The sequence below is a fragment of the Galeopterus variegatus genome, unplaced genomic scaffold (genome assembly GCF_000696425.1).
Source record: "Galeopterus variegatus unplaced genomic scaffold, G_variegatus-3.0.2 Scaffold3138, whole genome shotgun sequence".
NCBI classification, from domain to species: domain Eukaryota; kingdom Metazoa; phylum Chordata; class Mammalia; order Dermoptera; family Cynocephalidae; genus Galeopterus; species Galeopterus variegatus.
This window is the reverse complement of record NW_007729249.1, coordinates 48,862-71,249: the sequence shown is the minus strand read 5'-3', so window position 1 is coordinate 71,249 and position 22,388 is coordinate 48,862. Positions and strand designations below refer to the sequence as shown.

The 22,388-nt window shown below is 43.2% G+C and overlaps 1 protein-coding gene across 1 annotated transcript in view; it reads left to right on the top strand.

The window, feature by feature from the left end:
* The window catches only part of LOC103599880 (chromosome unknown open reading frame, human C16orf62), a 116,991-nt gene that overhangs the window by 83,077 nt on the left and 11,526 nt on the right, over positions 1–22,388 (top strand). Inside the window, exons 27-28 of the mRNA XM_008584063.1 lie at positions 14,188–14,327; positions 19,887–20,052. Of these exons, the coding sequence (XP_008582285.1) occupies positions 14,188–14,327; positions 19,887–20,052 (306 nt within the window). The remainder of the gene's footprint in view (positions 1–14,187; positions 14,328–19,886; positions 20,053–22,388) is intronic.

Sequence of the window (22,388 nt, the reverse complement as noted above, 5' to 3'; positions counted from 1 at the left end):
CCATGTGTACAGTGGAGACGATAATAGTGGTCCCTATCTGTTGAGGATTAAATGTTATAATGGCCTTAGAGCACTTGTCCCACTGGCACACAGACACTGGTCAGTGAGCTCTATCTTAGTATAATATCTCTCAAGTAATGAAAGTATGCCATGGGGTTTGAGGAGCTAACTATATACATTGGCAGCTCTATAGTTTCAGAGTTTTGAAAGCCAACTTATTTCTCATATGCAGAACTTTGAGGTATCTATGGGAAAGCTAATCTTCATTTCAAGATTAAACTGCTAAATGACATTGGAAATAAATGATCTGCAGTTCCTCCAAAGCTAAAACAGAATAGAGAGAAAAATCAAAAGAGTGGTAAAAAGAAGGACTTTTGTTATTATCATTAATATTAATGCTGTCCCCTCCTTCTACAGAGTTCGCTCTCGTTCTTTTAAATCTCACTTCCTTTTATTTATTTTTTGCATCTTCATCCTTCAGAGCTTAGCTCACAGGCCATGTCTTTAGGAAAACCATCCTTGCCCTCCTCAGCCCACCAGACAGACAGAAAGTCAGGCCAGGTTATCCCGTAAGATGTATCGTCCTTACACCCTGTGCTTTTCCTTCATTGTACTTGTCACCATTGTTATTTAACAAGTAAATGTGCAAGTAATTGTCCGCTTTTCCCTCAGGAGAGTGTCAGCTCCAGGAGGTCTTACTCGTTTGGCTCACTGTGGTGTCCCTGGCTGCTGGCACATTACCTACCACATGGGTGCCCAGTAAATGTTGAATGAGTGAATGGTGACCATATGATAATGTTTAATAATTCTTAATAATATTGAGAAAAGTGACATGGTAACAAATCTTTCACAGTGTGGACAGCAGCTAAGCAACAGCTACTATTCAGAAGAGAGTCCCATCCAAGCCTTTGTAGTAGGTTTAAATAATTCATTTTTATATTTATAGAAAAAAGAAAACAAATTGGGTTCAAACATATGCTCAGGCTCATAGGCACATGGAATGAAGCTGTGGTGCTGGTCTGGTCATGAGGAACATGGGGAAACTCAGAATGATTGCTCAAAGTCCTGCTCTTAGGAAGACACTGGATACCGCCAACTGGAACGGCTGATGGAAGTAGCCAGGCAGTAGTGTGAAAGAGAAAAACAGTCTTGTGTCTCCTCTCCCTGGACAGTGAGGAGTGGCTTGTGAAGGAGAAAAATGGTTTCCATCCACTTACCCAGTCTTTGGGGTTTATGTTTAAGGTCATATCTACTAGTTCTGTTAACAGAGAACGTCCTCTGAAGAATATATTTTTTTGTTTGTTTTGGCAGCTGGCCTGTATGAGGATCCAAACCCTTGACTTTGGTGTTACAACACTGTGCTCTAACCAACTGAGCTAACCAGCCAGCCCAAGAATATGTCTGATGTGACTATTTGCTCAAACTTTGATGCCTCTTTGGCGAATGTGGATGAAGTAGGTTATTTTAGCTGGAACAGTTCACAAGCTTGTTACCTACATTCATATGTCTGCGTGTGATCCTTTCTTCTTCAGGAGCATAAGGGCCTGGGATGGATGGCAACAAAGTGGAAACCACAGAGAAGGGGCACGGGCGGGTCTCTCTCTTAAGATATCTCACCTTTTTATCATAGCAAGCGCCTGTGATTTGCTTCCTCCTGTCGGCATTTCTTGGTCATTCGTTATAGGCAAGCCACTGTGCCAAGCACTATGTCTGAAATAGGGACGCACTTAAAAAGACTACATGCTAGTAGGGAGGAGCAAATCTGTTTACAATTGTATGAGGCAGCATGTAACGAATGTTGTGCAACATGTACATAAAATGTGGCCAGGGAATTTTTGAGCAGAGAGAAATGACCTTTGGCTTGGAATAGCAAAAAAGCTTCACAAAAAAGGTAGCATTGAAGAGCCCGGAAGGTAAGGGAGGATTTGGATGTGCTGAAGTGAGGCAGAGGGTATTCTCAGCTGGGGCAACTGTGCAAGCAAAGACTTGGAGACTGGAAAAATAGTACATCTGGAAGGAATGAGTAGGAGATAAGTTGGGAAGATGGAGGCCTAATTGTTGACAGATCTGAACTCTCAGCAAAACAGTTTAGTTTTATGCAGTTCATATGATTAGAGAGGTGGTTTATCTTCTTTTTACAGGAAACTGAGGCTCATGACTTGTGTAGAAGCATTCAGCTAATAAGTGGCCTTTTTTGACTTCAAGTGCTCTCCTATCCCCTGCCTCCTTCTAGTTAGGCTAAGTCCTCTATACCATAGTACAAAGTTTTATTTCTAATCCCAGGGGTGTGTGGTTGCTCGAGACCAATTATAGATTGGACATCAGATAAACTTATTTAGGAAACGAACCAGAATTAAGATAAAGAATACCTGATGCTTTCTGCTTAGGGAAATCCAAGCCAAATATTCATGAAGAGACAATCACAACCTCATGTGAGCTACCGCAGGGATGACAGGGATGACAGAAGCTATGTCATCCCTGCAGTATCCCAGAGACAGGAGTTAGGTAATACATGGGCTGAGTGTGCTGGGCTCAGCAAGAGAGCTCTGAACAATTCAGATAAAAGAGAGAGAATGACCATACAGGGGCCTCCTGATGGTACTGCTGAAACTAGGAAGTACTGTTTATGTCCCGGGGGGACTTTTCACATTAAGTGTTGGTATTCGGCATGAAATTAAAGGGCATTTCTTCATAGACCAGGTGGCAAAATCAAGGTTCGATTAAGCTGTCATTGATAACAAATAAGCATTAATGAATAAGGTATTTAATTGCCCCTAGGCATTCATATTTCTTTAAATTTTGCTCTGTATACATGTCACTGAAATAGTGGCCCTTAATTCCTCAAACTTAACTGCTTTAATAACAATTTCTATTATAAAAACACAGTCTAGCAATAAATTGTGTTAAATCTCCTTGTGTAAATTACCTGTGGATAATAACCTGGCTATTAGGACCATGAGTCTTTCCCAAAGACACCCCTATATCACTTGGTAACATCATTGCAGACACAGAGCTCTCAGGAATAGGATATGTACTGATGTTGCATTTTTTATGGTAGTTTCCATTATATTGATATTGTAAGTCCAAACCTAAGCCTATATAGAGGTGGAAAATGTTGAAGACTGATAAAGATATTTTACAGTGGAGTTTGTAGACGTTGAGAGAGAGTGAATAATTCTTATAGCCAGAATCCTGCTATAGTAAAGTACATTCAAGAGATGGGAGTCTTCAACCCTTTGGAATGTTATATTTTAAGAGATTGTGATGTTTCCATTCCTAGATTTCCCTGGACTAGGATAGCTGTCCATTTGAGTTATGTAGGGGAGCACATGGTGGACTGAAGGTCTGAGAGCGGTATGAATTACCTTTGAGGTCTTGTTTAGCCTTGGGAGTTTATGACTCTGACAAGTAGTAAAGATTTCCATTAGCGCCAACCTACTGCATTATTTAAAAATCAAAACACCATCTCTGAAGGTGGAGTAGGTTATCACTTCTTGGCTGTTTCTCATGATTCGTGTACTGAGTCATATTCCACATCTCCGATGCTAAGAACACAAAAGAATGAACTTATATCTGTAGGTGGTAGTTAAATCTGAATTTATTTTACATAGATGGGAGGGTGTTTGGGGAGATTGCAACCTGTGTGTTATTTTAAATCTTAATGATTTTTTATTATAAAAATTCAGAATGCTCATTTGAAAAAATTCTAACAATACAGAAATGTAGGACTATTAAATAGTAAAAAGTGGGCTAGCTGATTAGCTCAGTTGGTTAGAGAATGGTGCTGATAACACCAAGGTCCAGGGTTCGATCCCTGTACTGGCCAACCGCCAAAAAAATAAAATAAAAACATAAAAATAAAAAAGTAGAAAGCCCACTTAAAAAGTCTCTAATAATATGCTATGCCTCTCCCATCCCCTGCAGAAAAAAAATTAATTCACTGTTAACAATTTGGACATCTTTCTGGATTTTTTTCTTCTATATATCCATTAAAAAATATTGATTCTTATATTCTGCCTTTCTATTCGGCCTTCCTTCCCCTCCTCCTTCCTTTCCAGCCCATCTATATATATTCTCACATGCACTTATACATGCAAACCCCCCCTCCTAGAAATGAAAGGGGGTTCTGTCTTCTACAGTGTTTTTCATAGGCTTTTTTGGCTTATCATTAAATCTTGGGCTTCCCCCCAACTCATGTCAGTACATGCAGATCCCCACCCTGTTCTTTGTAATGGTTGTTCAGTACACCTATTGAAAAATATTTGGACTCTTTCCAAATTTTTGCTCTTGCAGACAATGAGTATTTTGAAGCTTTCTGACAGTTTTCCAGTTCCGAGCATTTTGAAACTTTCTGACAGTTGTCCAATTGACTGATATTTTAGTCTCTCAGAACATGGTACCCTATTGTTCAGACAGAGACGCATTTGGAGCCTCAGTACACAAAAAGATACCACTGGGGTTCTTCAGGTAGACTTGCCCGTGGGAGGCCACAGTCCCCTGAGTTATCTACAGGAGCCGGAGGAGGCCCCAGAGCACAGTGTGAAAGCTTTCAAAGCCTCAAGTAGAAGAATTTTCACAAGTGGAGCTGTTGGAGAGCTTGACCCTAGAAGTAGGGCTCACTTCACGGAGGAGCTAATCAGAGGGGAACTTTCCTGGCACATTCACCAGTGGTGCAGAGCAGCACCCCAGGTGGGTCCCCACAAAGTGTGTGCCACCCTGCAGCTTAGCACCGTGCCTTCTACAAAGGGGAACCAGGGTGGGCTCTCCTTAGAACAGCAAAAGTGTTGGAGTCTGTGCAGTGTGTGGGCCCCTTCCCCACTCCCACCCCCAACTTGCCGTACTCTGGTGAAGAATGAAGGGAGGGATGACCAGTTAGCTCAGTTGGTTAGAGTGCAGTGTTATAACCCCAAGGTCAAGGGTTCGGATCCCCTCACTGGCCAGGCACCAAAAAAGTGGAGCCTGACTAGCTCACTTTCTGTTTTATACATTTCTATAAGTGAAAATTTTACAGTAAACTTGTATTTCCTTTGTATGCTCAAGAAAAATTATTTTTAGAAATGTAAATTAAAATTTCAGAACAGGAACCTAGCAGTGAGTGAAAGGTCCCAGTCTCCTTCACCCTCATCCATCACTCCAATGTCACACTTAGTTGTTTGTCATTCATCCCACCTGACCTTTTTGGTACAATTTTTTTTCCTTGCGAAAATAGGCTTATGCTGTATACAGCCAGCTGTATGACTTTTTGTACTTAGATGTCTTTATGCATCAAAACATATAAATCTTGTTCTCTTTATTAGCTGTGTGACTTTCTCAGTGTGACAGTGCAGTACTTTCTTTAACTAGTCTCTTATTATCTGGTCATTTTCAGTTTTTTTTAACTGAGCTTAGAGTTGATATGAAGATATCTTTATCCAAACAGAACAATTGGTACAATTATTTACAGTAGCTAGGCAGCATGGGTAATTCAAACATACGGTTTGCCTAGTACATTCAACTGAGTCCTTATTTCCAGCTTCTCTTCGCATCTCACCTTTTCCCATGGTCATTTGCTTATGACACACATTTTGGAGTCCATTCTGTAGGGTTTTAGTGGCTTTGTGGTTTGTTTGTTTGGTTTTTTTTCTCTTTGTGTTTTGGGTGTGTTTGATTTTTTCCTGTCCTTGCAGAAGTTTCTGGAATATCATGTTCTTTTCAGTGTTCTGCAGACCCTTTGAACCTGCCCAGGGTAAAAAACAGGAGAGCCTGAAACCTCAGATGGAAAATGATCAAGTGTTCTGTGATAATCGTCTAACCAGCATCCCTGGCCTCTGCTCATTACCTGTGTGAAATGATGAGGCTGAGGTTAGCTGTGGCCAACTACTTCTGTTTGCTTCTGGCTCAATATTTCCAGATTAAATATTTCAGAGCAGACCATTCGCCTCCTTGGAAAGCCAGCCCTGTTCTGCATTTATTTGAAGGATTTAGAACAAGTTTTTTCAAGCCTGTTTACACTTTGTAGCTATAAAAAAGAATGAAGATGTACTTTATGTGCAATAATGGAATAATCTCTAAGATATGATGTTAAGTGGTGGGGTGGGGGTTTGCAAGATGGTGTCTATTGTATGTGATCTCTGCATAAAAAGGAAGAAAGGAAAAGGAAAGGAAAAATGTATTTGCTTAGACGCATACCCAACCAGCAGAAAATATTCTTTGCTGCTGGAAAGGTGTCTTAGTTTCTTTGTGCTGCTGTAACAAAATACCACAGACTGGGTGATTTATAAAGAACATAAATTTATTTCTCAGTTTTGGAGGCTGGGAGTCCAGGATCAAGGTGCCAGCTGGTGAGGCCCAGTCTCTCTGCTTCCAAGATTGCACCTTGTGGCTGCCTCCTCCACAGGGACGAATGCTGTGTCCTCAGGTGGCAGAAGGGCGAGAAGGGAATAAGCTCCCTCTGTCAGGCCCTTTTATAGAGCACCTAGTCCTAATCACCTCCTGAAAGCGACACCTCTTAATGCTGTTGCATTGGAGATTAAGTTTTAGCATGAATTTTGAGGGGACACATGTTGCTTTGCCTCCCACGGATTTGTCACCCCTTTTCCCCTGGGTGACATAGCCAACAAAGATTACTCAAAGCCCATCTCTTCTGAGCAGTGAGAAGCCCCAAAGGGGTTAATCTCCTGGAACCCTCAAGAGAGAGGCATTCCTTCCATTTGGGAAATTAACCCCAAATTCGGGTTCTCTTCTCGCATTTATTCTCCAGACCAGGAAGTTACAGGAAGAGAACATAGGTGGGGTTTTTGCTAAGTATAGTTTAACAAGTTTAACAATAGAAGCTGGTAACATTCATTAAAGCAAGCAAGGTGACATTCCATAATGGAATTTGCAAGAAGTTAAGTCGATCCACCAACAAAAGCTTGATCTTAGCAAACATTCTCTCTCCTTACTGCAATTTCCCAGTATCTTTATATATCAATCAGTAACCTGTCTGTCTTTGAACCAGTAACCTTGCTGTGTTACAGTTCTTTATCTTACAACAGAGACTATAGCCTGGGGAAAATTCCCTGTCTTTTGCAAGGTCAACATTTTACATGTACTTTTAAGAAGTTAAGCTAAATCTGAAACTGCAAGAAACTAGGCCCTGTGAAATATATTTGCTTTATAAATATTGGTGTACTCCACAGACACAAACCCTCAAACCATAGCAGAAGGGGACCCAGGTGGCTGGGGACAGGAGTGAGGAGGAAACTTCACTGCATGCTTCCTTTGGAATTTTGAATTATGTAATTATTAGTACTCAAAGATTTTCTTTTAAAAGTTAGACTTCTGGCTCTACTGTGGATACTCTGGTTCAATACATTTAGGTTGGGCCCTGGGAACCCGTTTTTTAAATAATAGCCTTATTGAGATATGACTTGTGTGCCATAAAATTCATCCCTTTAACATGTAGAATTTGGTGGTTTTTAGTATATTCACAGAGTTGTGCAGCCATCACCACTAATTCCAGAACATTTTCATCACCCCACAAGGAAATCCCATACCCTTTAAGCAGTCATTCCCCATTTCCCCTCCCCTAGACTCCTGGCAGCCACCAATCTACTTACTGTTTCTATGGATTTGCCTAGTTTGGATATTACATATAAATGGAATCTTACAGTATAGGTCTTTAGGACTGGCTTCTTTCATTTAGCGTGATGATTTCAAGGTTAATCTATGTTGTGGCATGTATGGATATATGTAGACATCCATGTAGAATTTGGGAAACTGCTGGACTGTTTTCCAACGTGGCAGCACCATGTTACATGCTCATTTGAGGACTTGGAAACCTGTATTTTTAGCAAGGACCCAGTGATACTTAGGATAAAGCAAGTTTGTAAAACAAACTGTAGGGACTCGTAGTCCCTCTTACTGTGAGTACAGGGATGGGGGCTGGGTTTGATCTGTGTGCATTGCCCCTCGGTGCTGCAGGACATGTTGATTACTAGACAGAAAGCAGCAACAGATTGCTGGTCAGAAGGGGAGCCTCTGCCCCAGGAAAGATGGGTCTCAAATAGAATGAACTGTGAGTCTGGGGTTAGCCAGGCCTGAGTGGTTTTGTTGTTATCATTTGTTTGTTTTAAGATGGGATATGGAAAAGAAACCTGATGTCCCATGAAACCTCAGAAGATTTACATGGAGGAAGGCATAACATGTAGAAGCGGGTGTGAGTGCTTGCTGGTTTTTCCTTCACGCAGTGGAATTAGTACAGTATTCTTTATGATCGAGAATCCGATTTATCCTTTTTCCATAGGCCTTTTTTTTTTTTTTTTTGGCGGCTGGCCAGTATGAGGATCCAAACCCCCAACTTTGGTATCACAACACCACGCTATAATCAACCGAGCTAGCTGGCCAGCCCTGTAGGTCGTTCTTTTTTCAAAAACCATATCTAACTCATTTCATCTTGAATTATCTTCCATGGCTTTTAATAGCCACAAAATAAAATATTATATCAGGTCAACCATGATTATTCTAAACTTTAAACTATGAGGAAAAACTGTTTTCACATACAATAGGATTTGAGTTCTCATTATTAAGGTAAAATTGAGAAGTATCCCAGGCAGTATTTTCTATGTGGGGCAAATATTCTGAGGATAGGAATAAAAATCTGCTTTGGAACCCTGCATGCCCCGACCCTTAAATAACTGTTGTTTTTTTTTTGTTTTGTTTTGTTTTTTAAAAGATGACCAGTAAGGGGATTTCAACCCTTGGCTTGGTGTTGTCAGCACCACGCTCAGCCAGTGAGCAAACCGGCCATCCCTATATAGGATCCGAACCCGTGGCCTTGGTGTTATCAGCACCGCACTCTACCGAGTGAGCCACAGGCCGGCCTAATAACTTTAGTTTAGCTCCCTCCTGGGGTGGTTGAGAGGAGCCAGTGCCTAGCACAAAGCTGCTCTGTCTTTAATGAGGCGTAATGATAGGCACATTCTCTGGGCCACTTGGTAACAAACACACAAATAGAAAACATAAATAGTCTTTCAAGTTGCTCTGAGCAGAATTTTAGTTCTCGCTGAGAAGAGTTCTTTGCCTGGTTTCATGATGTACTTAATGACTCTCCTGGAAAGCAAAGGCCGCAGAGGCGTGGGGACCCTGGGCTTTTCCTGCAGGGGGAAGACAGCCACTCTGTGGAGTCCAGATGCCTGCCTCTACTAAGGGGGTAATGTCAGGGGTATGTTCTGTCCTTTTTTCTTTTTTATTGTGGTCAAGTATACAGGACGTAAAATTTACCATTTTAACGATTTTAAGTGTATATAATTCAGTAGCACTAAGTACATTCATAGTGTTGTGCCAATATCCATTTCTAGAACTTCTCCATCATCCCAAACAGAATAAAACTCTGTATCCATTAAGCAACAACTCCCACCCTTCCCATCCTGCTTTCTGTTTCTATGAATTTTCCTATTCTAGCTACTTCATGTAAGTGGAATCATACAATATTTGTGTTTTTGTGTCTGACTTCTTTCGCTTAGCATAATGATTTCAAGAGCTCTATCCATGTTATAGCACATGTCAGAATTTCCTTCCGTTTTAAGGCTGAATAATATTGTATGGGTATACCACCTTTTGTGTATCCATTCATCTGTTAATGGACACTTGGGTTGTTTCCACTTTTTGGCTACTGTGAATAATTCCATGGCGACCATTGGTATACAAGTATCTGTTTGAGTTTCTGCTTTCAGTTCTTTTGGGTACATACCTAGAAATGGAATTGCTGGCTCAGATGATCGTTCTATGGTTAACTTATTGAGGAACCACCAAGGTGTTTTCCACAGCAGCTGTACCATTTTACATTCCTGCCAGCAGTGCACAAGGGTTTCGGTTTTTCCACATCCTTGCCAACACTTCTTTTATTTTTTAGTTGCCTTCCTAATCTTATGGGGGGTGGTCAGTTCAGCTGCCCGATGCCGTGTTGCATGCCCTCTGCTTGAAATATGGGGGTGCTGGAAGGAGGGACCATTACACTGTAAAACTCACTAGATACTCCACCTTAAAGCCCAGCTGAGGCCATGCCTTACTCGCAAGGAGGAGAGTAGAGGTGTACTTTGGGAGCCTAAAAGGGTGGTCAACCCAGCCTGCCAGGAGCTCCTAAACTCAGAGTGCTGCATATTCTTAAGTACTTCTCATTTTATTTCCCAATTTATTTAAGGCGACTTTACACTAAAATCTTTTGACACGATGAAACCAGAAATCAGAAGCACAGATTAAGTCATGAAGGGCTAGGATTGGAGAAGAATTAAATGAGAAATGTAGGCTAAGGTGAGCTTTTCCGACCAAAGAGGAAAACTAGCTCTCAGCTTCCCAGCAGTCAAAGCAAAGAGAGAAATGCAACAAACTACACAACTTTGCTAAAAGGACAAAAACTGATCAGGAAGGACACTTTCTTTTTCTCTTGGCTTTGGCAGGGCTCGTTGCACAGAGTGGCTGTATTAAGAGAGGTGCAGAGTTTGAGCTTTGCAGTATGACCTGGCTTCAAACCCTGCCTCTCTGTTCAGTTTTCACTTGTAAAATGGGAAAATAGGACCTCACGGCATTATTGTGACTATTACATGTAAGGTGAACTCTATTCGCATCTTAGCACAGTGTGGCGCATAGTCAGCTTTCATGTATTCGGTGCAGCTGCTACTTCTTATTCCACCACCTCTGTCTTGAGTGTTGCAGCCTCCCCTCTGGCCTCCCTGCCTTTGTCTCTGCTTTTTCCAGTTTTCTTCCATGCTCTGCTAAGAAGCTCTGGCTTATTTCCTTTTTATTACAAAAGGTTTCCCCAGCCTAAGTGAACAGACATAATTCTTTCCCTCAATCCTCTCTGTTGTGACTTATATATATTTTTTCTTTCTTATTGTTTTCTTTTAATTGTAATAAAAAACACATAATATAAAATTTACCTTTTTAACCATTTTTAAGTATACAGTTCAGTAGTGTTAGCTGTATTCATATTGTTGTGTAACAGATCTCTAGAACTTTTTCATCTTGCAAAACTGAAACTCTATCCCTGTTAAACTACTCTTAATTTCCCCCTCCACTCAGCCCCTAGCAGTCACCACTCTACTTTCTGTTTCAAGATTTTTACTACTCTAGTTATTTCATATAAGTAGACTCATACAGTGTTTGTCCTTTTGTGACTGGCTTATTTCACTTAGCATAATGTCCTCCAGGTTCATCCCTGTTGTAGCACCGTAACAGGATTTCCTTCTTTTGTAAGGCCAAATAATATTCCATTGTATGTGTACAAATATATACATTTGGGTTTCTTTCGCCTCTTGGCTGTTGTGAATAATGCTGCAATGAACATGGGTGTGCAAATACCTCTTTGAGATCCTGCTTTCAGTTCTTTTGGAAATATACCCAGAAGTGGGATTGCTGGATCATATGATAATTCTATTTTACTTTTAGTTTTTGAGGAACCTCCAGACTTTTTCATAGTAGCTTCACCGTTTCACATTTCCATCAGCAGTACACAAGTGTTCCAATTCTCCACATCCTCATCAATATATTATTTACTGTTCCTCCGATAGTGGCCATACTAATGGGTGTAAGGTGATATCTCATGGTGGTTTTGATGTGCATTTCTGTAATGCTTACTTATGTTGAGCATTTTTTCATATGCTTATTTGCCATTTATGTCTTCTTTGGAGAAATGTTTATTGAGGTCCTTTGCCCATTTTTCAGCTGGGTTACTTGTTTTTTTGTTTTTGAGTTGCAGGAGTTCTTTATATATTCTCGATATTAACCTCATATCAGATACATGACTTGCAGACTTGTATTTCTTTAGAGAAACACAGATCTGATTATGTTGCTTGGCCAAACGAAAGTGGGATTGGTGGCCTTTATTTTATTTTATTATTTTTTATTTATTTATTTTTTCCTTTTTGTCTTTTTTCGTGTCCGGCAACGGACCGCAACCCTCAGTGTCGTGCCCGTACCGGACCGGACCGGAACGGGATCGCAACCCTCGGTGCTGCGCCCGCACCTCGCTCAGCCAGTGAGCAGGAACCGGTCTGTATGTGGGATCCGAACCCTCGGTGGGAGTGCCGCCACGCTCCCAAGCGGCGCACTGTAGCAGTGCGCCACCGGGCCGGCCCGCGGGATTGGTGGCCTTTAAATTCTGCTCAGCTCAGTCTTTTACCATGCCTGGGTGACTTTAACCTGGCCATTCACCTTTTGAGCTCATTTGCTCAGAAATGGGGGTGGAAATAATTGTACCTTTCTTTAGGACTGCTAGAAGACTAAGAATGTGAACTACCTAAAGATAGGTTGTAGGATCTCCTATGTGTTCTGTAATCAGTGCCATTTACTACAATTTGTCACCATGATAGAAGACTTATGGCCTCTGACTCTTTATGGAAGGTCAGGACCAATATCAAGTTCCTTTTCCCTGAGTCCCATATTTAATCTCCCTCCCAAATAAGATTGACATCAGCTGCTTCATATCTTGCTTCGACCAAAGTACGTGACACCCTCCCAGTAAATAGGTGTCAGTTAGTGTGACCTCAGTCTCATCACCACAGTTGTTGTCAACTCTTGCTCTCGCTTTTTCACCTGTGTGTCCACAGTGCACATGAGAGTGCCCAGTTCACAGTTAGTACTTCATAAATTTGCTTAGGGGATTGTGGGAGGGGTGAGGGCAGGGTTCAGGAGACAGCCTGTCTAGGAAGCTTCCAGAGCAGAGCTAACTTTATATGGAAAGCTCTGTGAGGAGTGTCTTTCTATGATGTTTTTTCTTTCCCCTCTTTGAAGAAAGAAGAGAAGGTGAAAACTCACCATCCATCTCCAGGCACATACTCTTCTCGTTAGACATAGGCCTTTGTTCCAGGGAAGTCGGCGTCTGTGGTTGTGGCCGCCCCTCTGATGTGCTGGGCAGGCCTCCAATTTAACTCAGGATGCAGTACCCCACTGCAAGGTTCTCCCTGCATCGCTGGAAGGTTTTTGGGGGTAGAAGTGTATTTGGACCACGAAAACTTTGATCTTGTCGGGTAGTGTAAAGTTTCATTCATCAGGTCAGTGTTTTGCCTGTTTTGACTTTGAGGCTTTTTCTTTTTTCTTTTTTTTTTCCTTTTTGTCTTTTTTACTGACCGGTAACAGGATCGCAACCCTCAGTGTCGCACCCGTACCGGGGACCGGCAATGGGATCGCAACCCTCGGTGTTGCGCCCGTACTGGGGACCGGCAATGGGATCACAACCCTCGGTGTTGCGCCCACACTGCGCTCAGCCAGTGAGCGGGAACCAGTCTCCACATGGGATCTGAACCCTTGGCGGGAGCGCCGCCGTGCTCCCAAGCGGCGCACTCTCCAGTGCGCCACCGGGCCGGCCCTTTGAGGCTTTTTCTAACAGTTGATACTTTGGCAGTTCTAGAAAGAACTCTCTCCCTCTCCATTTTCTCCCTACCTCCAGTCTTTCCTTTCTCCCCATCCTTTCCACCCTGCTTCTGTCCTATTGTTCTGTCTCTCCCCCTTCCTTTCCTTCCTTTGTCCCACACTTTGAAGTCTTCTTATTTTTACAGATTATCTCATATCTCTTAACATATCATTTCCCAAATGATTTTGTGGATCTATTACTCAATCAGAACTCTCTATAGCTGTGTGTGTGTGTGTGTGTGTGTGTGTGTGTGTGTGTGTGTGTGTGTGTGTTGGTTATTTCTTTAACAAAAATGGAGTGCACTAGAATAGATTCTGACAGACCAGGGTTTGAGCTGCACCTCTAACACCAATGCTGGGACTTCCTGCACACACAAGAGGCTCTTGTAAGACGAATTGCTTCTCTTCCCACACCTCATTTCCCATCTGTGAAGTGGGCCTGATGACAGCCCCCTCCTTACTTGGTGGACATGAGGATTCAATGAACCAGTCCATGCTGAGCTCTCAGCCCAGGCAACTGTCATTTCTAGACTTTCTATAAAAACTTGCCACCTGCTTTTTTCATTTAATAATCTAAAGGCAATTTAACTGAGTGTCTTTGAGCTGAATCACTAGTAGCCACAGCAATGCTCTCATCCGGATGTTCCACCAAGTCCATTATGGTCTGCAGAGACCCCCTGCCAGGATCTGCCCCTTTACTGGGCCCTCAGTGTGGCCTGACTTCCATGTAACCCTCAGGACTGGCCTCCAGCCATCTGAAGAAAGCCAACTGTGAATTTTCCAGAGTTCTCATACATGTACTTGTCTTCTGTCTTGCAGCCGATGCTTTTTTCAAAGCTGCTATCAGCCTCATTCCAGAAGTTCCAAAGATGATCAATATTGATGGAAAGATGCGGCCATCAGAATCATTCCTTCTGGAATTCCTCCGTAATTTCTTTTCTACTTTATTAATAGTGCCGGTATGTTTCCACAGAAGAGCCACAGGAGATGTCTTTATTGACTTGCCTTATAGTATATGTATTCTTAGGCCTAAAAGTGTAGGAATGTTCTGTCTAACATTTATGTGTTGGTTTTCTGGTTAGATGTTTGAATTGCTCAATGAGTTTTCCATTTATGCTGTATCTGGGCTGTATTACTTGAGGTGTACTACTTGAGGCAAGCTCTCTGGTCTTGTGGGTAATTGATCCTCTGGACCTAATTACCTCCCAAAGGCCCCACCTCCAAATACCAGCACAATTGGATTAGGGTTTCAATATATGAATTTGGGAGAAACACAGACATTCACTCCATTGCACTGTCTATACTGTCAGGGTAGGGGTGTTGCTTAGTGGTTATGGGTGCAGGCCTCAGGACCAAGATACCTGGGGTATAATCCCAACTTCTCCTCCTCTTAGCTCTGCAGTTCTGGATAGTCACATAATATTACTAGGCTGCTGTTTTCTCATCTAGAAAATGGGGATAAGAATAGCATCTACCTGTCTAGGGTATTTTGAGGATTAAGTGAGTGAATACACACAATGTGGTCAGAACAGTGCCTTGGCACGTAGTACTATCAAAGGTTATGGGGTGGTGAAGTTCTTTTGATGGCAGGTAATAGAAACCAAAACAAGATAGCAGAGGTCAAAAGGGACATTGTTGTAAGGATGCTGGGTTTCTTGTGGAATATAAGAGATGAGCAATCAGGCTTGGGAGGAAAGGAATCAAGACCACTGTAGGGACCCAGCAATAGGAATCCTGTACCCTCTCCCTGGGAGGGGTTCTTAACCCATGTTCCACCTACCCAATGGGGACCTGGCAGAATAACCATGAATGTGGGTGAGGAAAAAAAATTACATTTTTATTTTCCCAAACTGAGTGAAATTTACCTTTCACTCAATTATGAATTACATGCAACAAGCCATAGTAGTAGTAGCAGTAGCTGGGACTTTGTCACCAAAAAATCAACAAATATGTTCATATCACTTGGCAGGTGTGAAAGATATTCCAGAAGATTGTTTATGCTCTTCCTTCCTGAAAAAGCACAGTAGTTATTAGGCCCCTTGCTAAGTCAAGAGGCAATGGATTATAATATCACAAATACATTGAAAAATATTTTGACAGCTGTATTTTGGTGTAATTGGTTTCCTTTGTAGTCTTAGATATTTTATTTTTTGCATTGAAAATAGTACTCTGAGGAGTCCATAGCTGCTTCACCTGGCTGCCACAGGGTCCCTGGCACAAAACAGGTTAAGAATCCCTGGTGGAGCCAAACGTGCATGGGAATCACTGGACGCTTTTTAAAATGCAGATCCCTGGGGCCCGCTCTCAGAGAGTTTCACTCAGTAGGTTGAAACAGGCCCCTAAATCGGCATTTTTGAAAGCCCCCTCAGTGATTCAGGTGCAGGTGGTCCTAGGACCACACTTTGAGAAACTTCATTCTTAACTTGGGCCATAAAAGTGACTCAGCTCCCATGGGTGAGGGCTCCCTTTTGGGGTGATGAAATATCCTAAAATTCATTGTGATGTTGATTGCACAGCTCTGTGAATATACTAACAATCATTGAATTGTACATTTTAAATGGGTATATTGTGAATTACATATCTCAGTAAAGGAGAGAAAACAAAAACTGATTCAGCTCCCGACTCTCCCTGTTCAAATTCCAAGTTCTCAGGAGAGAGGATCAGGAGGCCAGGCCCAGAGACTGCAGACAGGGCTGCAGGTTGGGGACCTCCCCATCCAAAGGCCCCACCTCCAAATACCAGCACAATTGGGGCAGTCCAGAGTTAGCTGGGTACAGCCACAGAGCATCTTCTAGAGGCCTTCACTGACACTTGATTCAGTGTTTTCAAATCCCCCTATTAGTACTTTATAATCAGTTTCTCACCTCTTGGATAATCTTATTTGTCAAGTGAGAGGACAGAAGAAAATCAGGGTTTCCAATGAGGAGGTTGATAGAAAGCATTGTTCATTGGTTAATTAGGATGCATTTACCTTTTGCATATAGGGTTTTCTGCATGTTAAAAATAACTGGAGCCTTTTTGAAAAGCTTTATCCTCAAGTCAGATGTTCAGTCCTGACCCGATGACTTCATAGCTCTGGGAACTTGCAAAAGTTTTGTAGCTCCTCAGCGCCTCGGTTGTCACCTTTCTAATATGTCTTCAAAATGCCCACCTCTCAGGATTGCTGGAGGGTTGGATGAAATGATAGCTTTGAAACTGCTTTGTAAACTAGAAGCTCTGTCCCTGGGGCTACAAACTGGTGGCAAGAGGGTGAAATCCTGCCCACAGGCATGCTTGCTGGCCATGTAATGGTGGCAAACATTTGAAATGAGCTTCCCGCGTTTAAAAATTGGTAGATGACAGAAAAAAACCCAAATTTGTAGTTCCCCTTGAAAAATCAGGTCCTACACGGGGCAGCGGCTCCCCCAGGAGGCCAACTGGCCGGGTCACAGACAGGGGAGTTCCCTGAGAAAGTGCTGTTTGAGCTGAGATCTGAAGGAAGACTGGTGAGTAGTTAATTAGGTGCAGAGGGAAGCAGAGAGGGCGTTCTGGGTGGAGGGCACAGTGTGGGGAAAGGGAAGGAGCACTGTGTAGCAGAGGGACTAGAAAAGAGTCACAGTGATTAGCACAGGGAGGATGCAGGGGACACCCAAGGAACTGGTGAGACAGACAGGGGCCTGTTGCTGCTGGAGCAGCTGGGCAGACGAGATGAAGAGTAAGCTGGTCCCTGACAGCCTTCCATCAGATGATGACCTGTGTGCTCTCATCTTCCCTTGCTGTCCCACCTCCTCCATTTCCCCAAATCCCCCTCTGAATGTCTGTGCTCAGCAGCAGTCTTTGCTGCCATTCATCTTGACCCTCCTGGGAAGTTAGTTGCTTCTAGGGTGTTACTGCTTTTCCCAGGATATGAGCTAGAATTCCTGCAGACCAGAGACCCAGAGGATATTGCTAATGGTGGGGGGCAGGCCATGTGGGAGGAAGGTTTGAGCTCCTGCCATTGCCCCCTGGGAGCCACCTGGTCAAAATTTTTTACTCTGCCTGGGAGGTAGCCTTGCCAGGGACACCAGGGGAAACCTTTTCCCACTGGAAGTGCCATCTGAATCCAGGGTCACTGCCTTTTAAAAAAACCTGTGTCTGCCTTGCTTCAGTTGTTGGCAATGAACCATTTAAGTACAACTTTTTTGAAAAATGTTCCAACCACTGAAGCATGCATATGGCGTGGAAAGTTTTTCCCTTGTGCAGAAGGTTGGAAATAATCTTGCCTCTTTGGTTACGAGCGAAAGCTCACGGACATGGCTCACTCCAGACCTTTATGTCTCTACTACCCCTTGCTCCACCTCTTTGAAGGTGTGTTGAATGGTCTCCCTCAAGAGTTACGGTATTTGTGTTGAAATTAAGTTACTGGTTCCATTGTCTATTCCCAAGGCAGATCTTTAAATAAAATATATTTTTGAACGTGCACATAGCAGAACAAAATAGCCTTGTTAGGAACAGCTGTTGTGAAGGTAGACTGTAGTAAGTTCCCAGCTGAGACTGACTGTAAATGGAAGGCAGATCACAGCAAGAAAAGTCACCACAGCGTAAGCAACTTTGATGTGTGTAGTTTGAGGCATTCAGACTTTGCTGAGCATCGCGCGTCCTCTTTCTTGCTCACATCCGAAGAGAAATTCCTGTAGATGTTAACGGCTTGTACAAACCATCTCCCACCCCTCCACCCCTCCTTCTCACCCACTGGAAGCATTTCTGCTGCATATATACATGTTCATGTTGGATTAGGCCGCTCTTAATTCCCACCTTCCTCAGCTACAGCACTTCTCATACTCCATGCTTCTAGTCAGAATAGTTGACTATTGCATCTATATTTCACGTATGTTTTCCCCAATTCTCAAGCTCTATAAAGCCAGAGACATGCCTAGTTCATCTGTAGAGGGACAGTATAAACATAATGTCAGTAGTTAGGAATGTCCACTCTGGAGCCAGACTGTTGGGGCATGGACTTGGGTTCCCCACGTACCAGCAGTGTGAGCGTGGGCCACTTCACCTCTCTGTGTGGCTCATTCCCCATCTGTGAAATGCGGGTTTATGATAATATGTTCCTGGAACATAGAAAAGCTATGGGAGCTACCATAAATCTTAGATATTGTGACTCATTTTTGTAGTTACCTCAGTGCCTGGCACATAGGAGGTACTCAGAAAATGAAATCCACTCAGCTTTAATTACCCAGTGCCTGCCACATGCTCAGCACTGTCCCCGGAGCAGGGACAGGGTTGAATTGCACATCATCAGGGGGCACCACTAACAGAATACAGTATGTGGCTGGGCAGCCGTGCAGCATATTGACAGACACAGCAGATGAAGTACCTGTCCTCCTGGAAAGGTGATAGGCCATCATGAAAGAGAGAGAAATAGGCAAACCACGTGATACTGTTGGGCAGTTAACCAAGGGAATGAATAAAATCATTTCAGATGGTGGGAAGTGCCTTGAAGAAAATAAGCCAGGATGGTTTGTGATGAAGAGAGACTTGTGGAGGCAGTCAGGGGGCTCTGGAATGACAATCAGGAGAGGACTTGATGAGGAGCCAGCATGTAAGAGGAGGACTCAAGGCTGTTAGGGAGCTGGCCAAGCCCTGGGGGCAAAGATTCCACCCAGAGGAACAGTCAGGCAGGAGGCTGGAACATCCCAGAGGTGTGTGCCGGCCTCCTTGTGGCGTCCTTTGCCCTTCTGTCCTGCTGTGTGTGTGGGTAGGTGGGGGCTGGCTTCTGGGGACTGCATCACCTGGCCTGCCTTCCTTCTTTCCTTCCTTCTGGCTTCCAGCTTTTTCAGCTGACAGGAGGTGCTGACAAAAGAGTGGAGAGCAGGAGGAGAGTGAGGTTGGAGTATTCCTCCCCACATGTACCTTTTTGGAACTGAATTGAAGCTGCTCATTTTTTTGCATCCTGACACTTCTTTTAGATTCAGCTTAGCATCTGAGATACGTTGTTTGCTTATAAACTCTGTGACTTTCTCTTGGACTTCTCCTCTCCCAAGAGATCATCCTCAACTTGGCTGTTACATTATTGAACGTCCTAAAGAGCAAGGCTGTACTTAAAATTGGTGCCTCGAGTGGCAACAGTGATCATTTGGGACTTACCCAGCGTAGGTGGCTTCTGCTGTTGCATCTGCCATGAGACCCACAATCTTGCTTTTGTAGTCAGCAGAACAGGACTTACTTTTTTTACTGCTATGCACAGAAAAACAAGAGTATAATTTTGGAAATAGGCCATTAAGCTGACAGGTAGCTTTGCTTTCTCAGTCCTCAGGCCGAAAAAGGGAGGCTCTCAAGCTTATTTGCCCAGATGAGTATACTAATTAGTGGGAAAAACACTTTGTCGTTTTCCTCTGTATCGTTTAACCAGGCTTATGAGTGGGCCTTGCCTTTGGAAAGTCATTGGCACTTTAACTAAAGTGCTAAGGGAAGGCCCTGGGTTTCTGTGTTGAGTTGGTTTTTCTCCTAGTTTCATCTCTAGGATTATTTCTCCTTTTTTGGTTCTTCACTAGGATCATCCTGAACATGGGGTCCTGTTCCTTGTCCGAGAGCTCCTCAACGTGATCCAGGACTACACCTGGGAGGACAACAGCGATGATAAAATCCACGTCTACACCTGTGTCCTGCATCTCCTATCCGCCATGAGCCAGGAATCCTATCTCTACCACATAGACAAAGGTAGTGGAGGACCCTCCCTGCAGACCTCGCTGTGCTTGAATTTCATGAGAGGCAAACGGAATGTTTTCATTTTCTCTTTTGTTTGTTTTCCCCTTGCATTTTACCTTCCATGAACTTCTAGTCCAGAGTTTCGCTAAATTTGCCTGATTTAAGAATTACCAGGGGCAGTTCTTTTTTTTAAATCTTTTTTTTAGTTTTGGCAGCTGGCTGGGATGGGGATCTGAACCTCATGAGTACAGATTCCTGAGCGCCATCCTGCCCTTCTAAATTAGAATCCCTAGGACGAGGCCTGAGAATGTGGATCTTTAACAAGCACTTGAGATCATTTTGACCATCAGACAAGTTTGGAGAAACACTCTTTTGGATCAAAATAATCCAGAATGATGGCTAAATACACACGTGTGAGCTTCATCCCAGTCCTGTTTCTAACCAGTGTCTGGTGGGACCCTGGCATGGGTGTTTGTAACCTGCTCTTCAGGTGATGCCAAGGCTCAGCCAGCCCTTAACTTAGGTGCTCTAGAGGAAAGAGATTACCTGCTACTGGCCTTTTGAACTTGCTGGCACAAATTTGGGAACAGCTTCCTCATGTTCTGGACATTACATGGGACAGTCCCAATTCCAGGCCTTCTTTCACTGAGCCTAACTGTCCTCTTACTTGTAAGACCCTCAGTTCCAAGTTTTGGTTTCCGAAAAATGGCCCTATTGTTAAAAGCTGCTTTGGCCAGTAATTGTATACCCTACAGTTTAAAAAACTGTCTCTGCACTTGGAAATTGTAGTGAATAAATTTGGCCATCTGTCATCATTCTCAGAGGCTTTCTCCAGGTGGGATTTGGAGGCTGACGATAAAGGTATAAGTTAGGGAGACTGGTTAATGTTGAGAATATGGCTACTGTGACCTGACACCTCCCATATGCCAGGCACTATCGCCCACTCTACAGGCCTTTTTCTCCTTGTAACAAGCGTTTGTGTCCCTGTTTTACACATAAGCAAGGGAAGACTCAGAGAGACGATGTGATTTACTCCAGCACTCCTGGCTAGTTAGCGATGGAAGTGGAATTCACACCCAGAGCTGCAAGACATACATTGTGCCTCTTCCTTGATTACAAATCACAATGTTTTAATTAAAGTTTAACATATGACATACATATAATAAACTAAAATTCAGTGAATGATCACAAAGTGAACACACCCAGGTAACCTCCACCCAGATCTAGGAATAGAAGACTACTAGTTCCCCAAAAGTCTCCTGCATGCCCCGTTCCACTCAGCACCCCTGACTGGTGCTCCACTAACAGCACCTCATCTCCAAAGGCTTGCCACTCTCCTGACTTCTAGCATTATCAATTAGTTTGCCAGATTGTGAATTTGATGTAAATGGAATCATTTAGCAGTCATTCTTTGGTGTCTGGCTTCTTTTACTCAGTATGATGTCTGAGATTCATTTTTGTCATCGTGTGTAACTGTGGCTCATCCTTTTGCATTGCTGTATAGTATTCCATTGTGTGAATATACCAGAATTCATTCATTCTCTGTGGATGGACATTTGCATGTTTCTAGTTCCAGTTTAGGGTTATTATGAGCAGTGCTGCTATGAACATTCTTGAACTTATTTCTTGGGGTACATTCCTGTTGGCTGTCTGCCTAGGGGTGGAATTGCTGGCTCGTAGGATTTGCTTATATTCACCTTCTGTAGATACTGCCTCACAGTTTTCCAAAATGGTTATACCAGTTGACATGCCCACTGGGCATGAATGAGGATTCCATTTGTCCTGGGTATGGTCAGTCTTTTTTATTTCAGCCACTCTTATGAGTGCAATTTGCATTTCTCTGATGGCTAATGAGGTTGAGCCCCTTTTCCTATATTTGTTTACATTTGTATTTCCCCTTTTATGACATGTTCATTGAGGGTTCTGAACAATAGAGAGAGGTTTGAGGACGAGACAGGGACATGGAGGTGGGCCTGCCAACCACAGGACCTGTCAGAGGAGCCTGTTCCACCCTGCCCTCTCCTCTCTCCACTCTTCCTCATGCAGTCAGTGAATCCTCCCTCTGAACCAGACTGCCAGAGCCAGATCTCTAGCGAAGGGAGTGAGACTATATTTGGTAGGCAGCAGTCTAGTTTTCTAGCTTTTAGAGATGAAATCAGGAGGATGGATTTTCTTTTCCTTCTTGGGAGCCCAGCTGTGTGTACTTTGGATGCACAATTGTGACCTGACAAGCATCTTAGTGGGAGAGACCCAGGGAGCTGCAGGAAGCTCTGCAGGATTTGGGGGCTCTATTTCCCGCTTCCTTTCTTATTCCAGGCAGGCTTTTAGACAATGTTGTCACAGCTTAG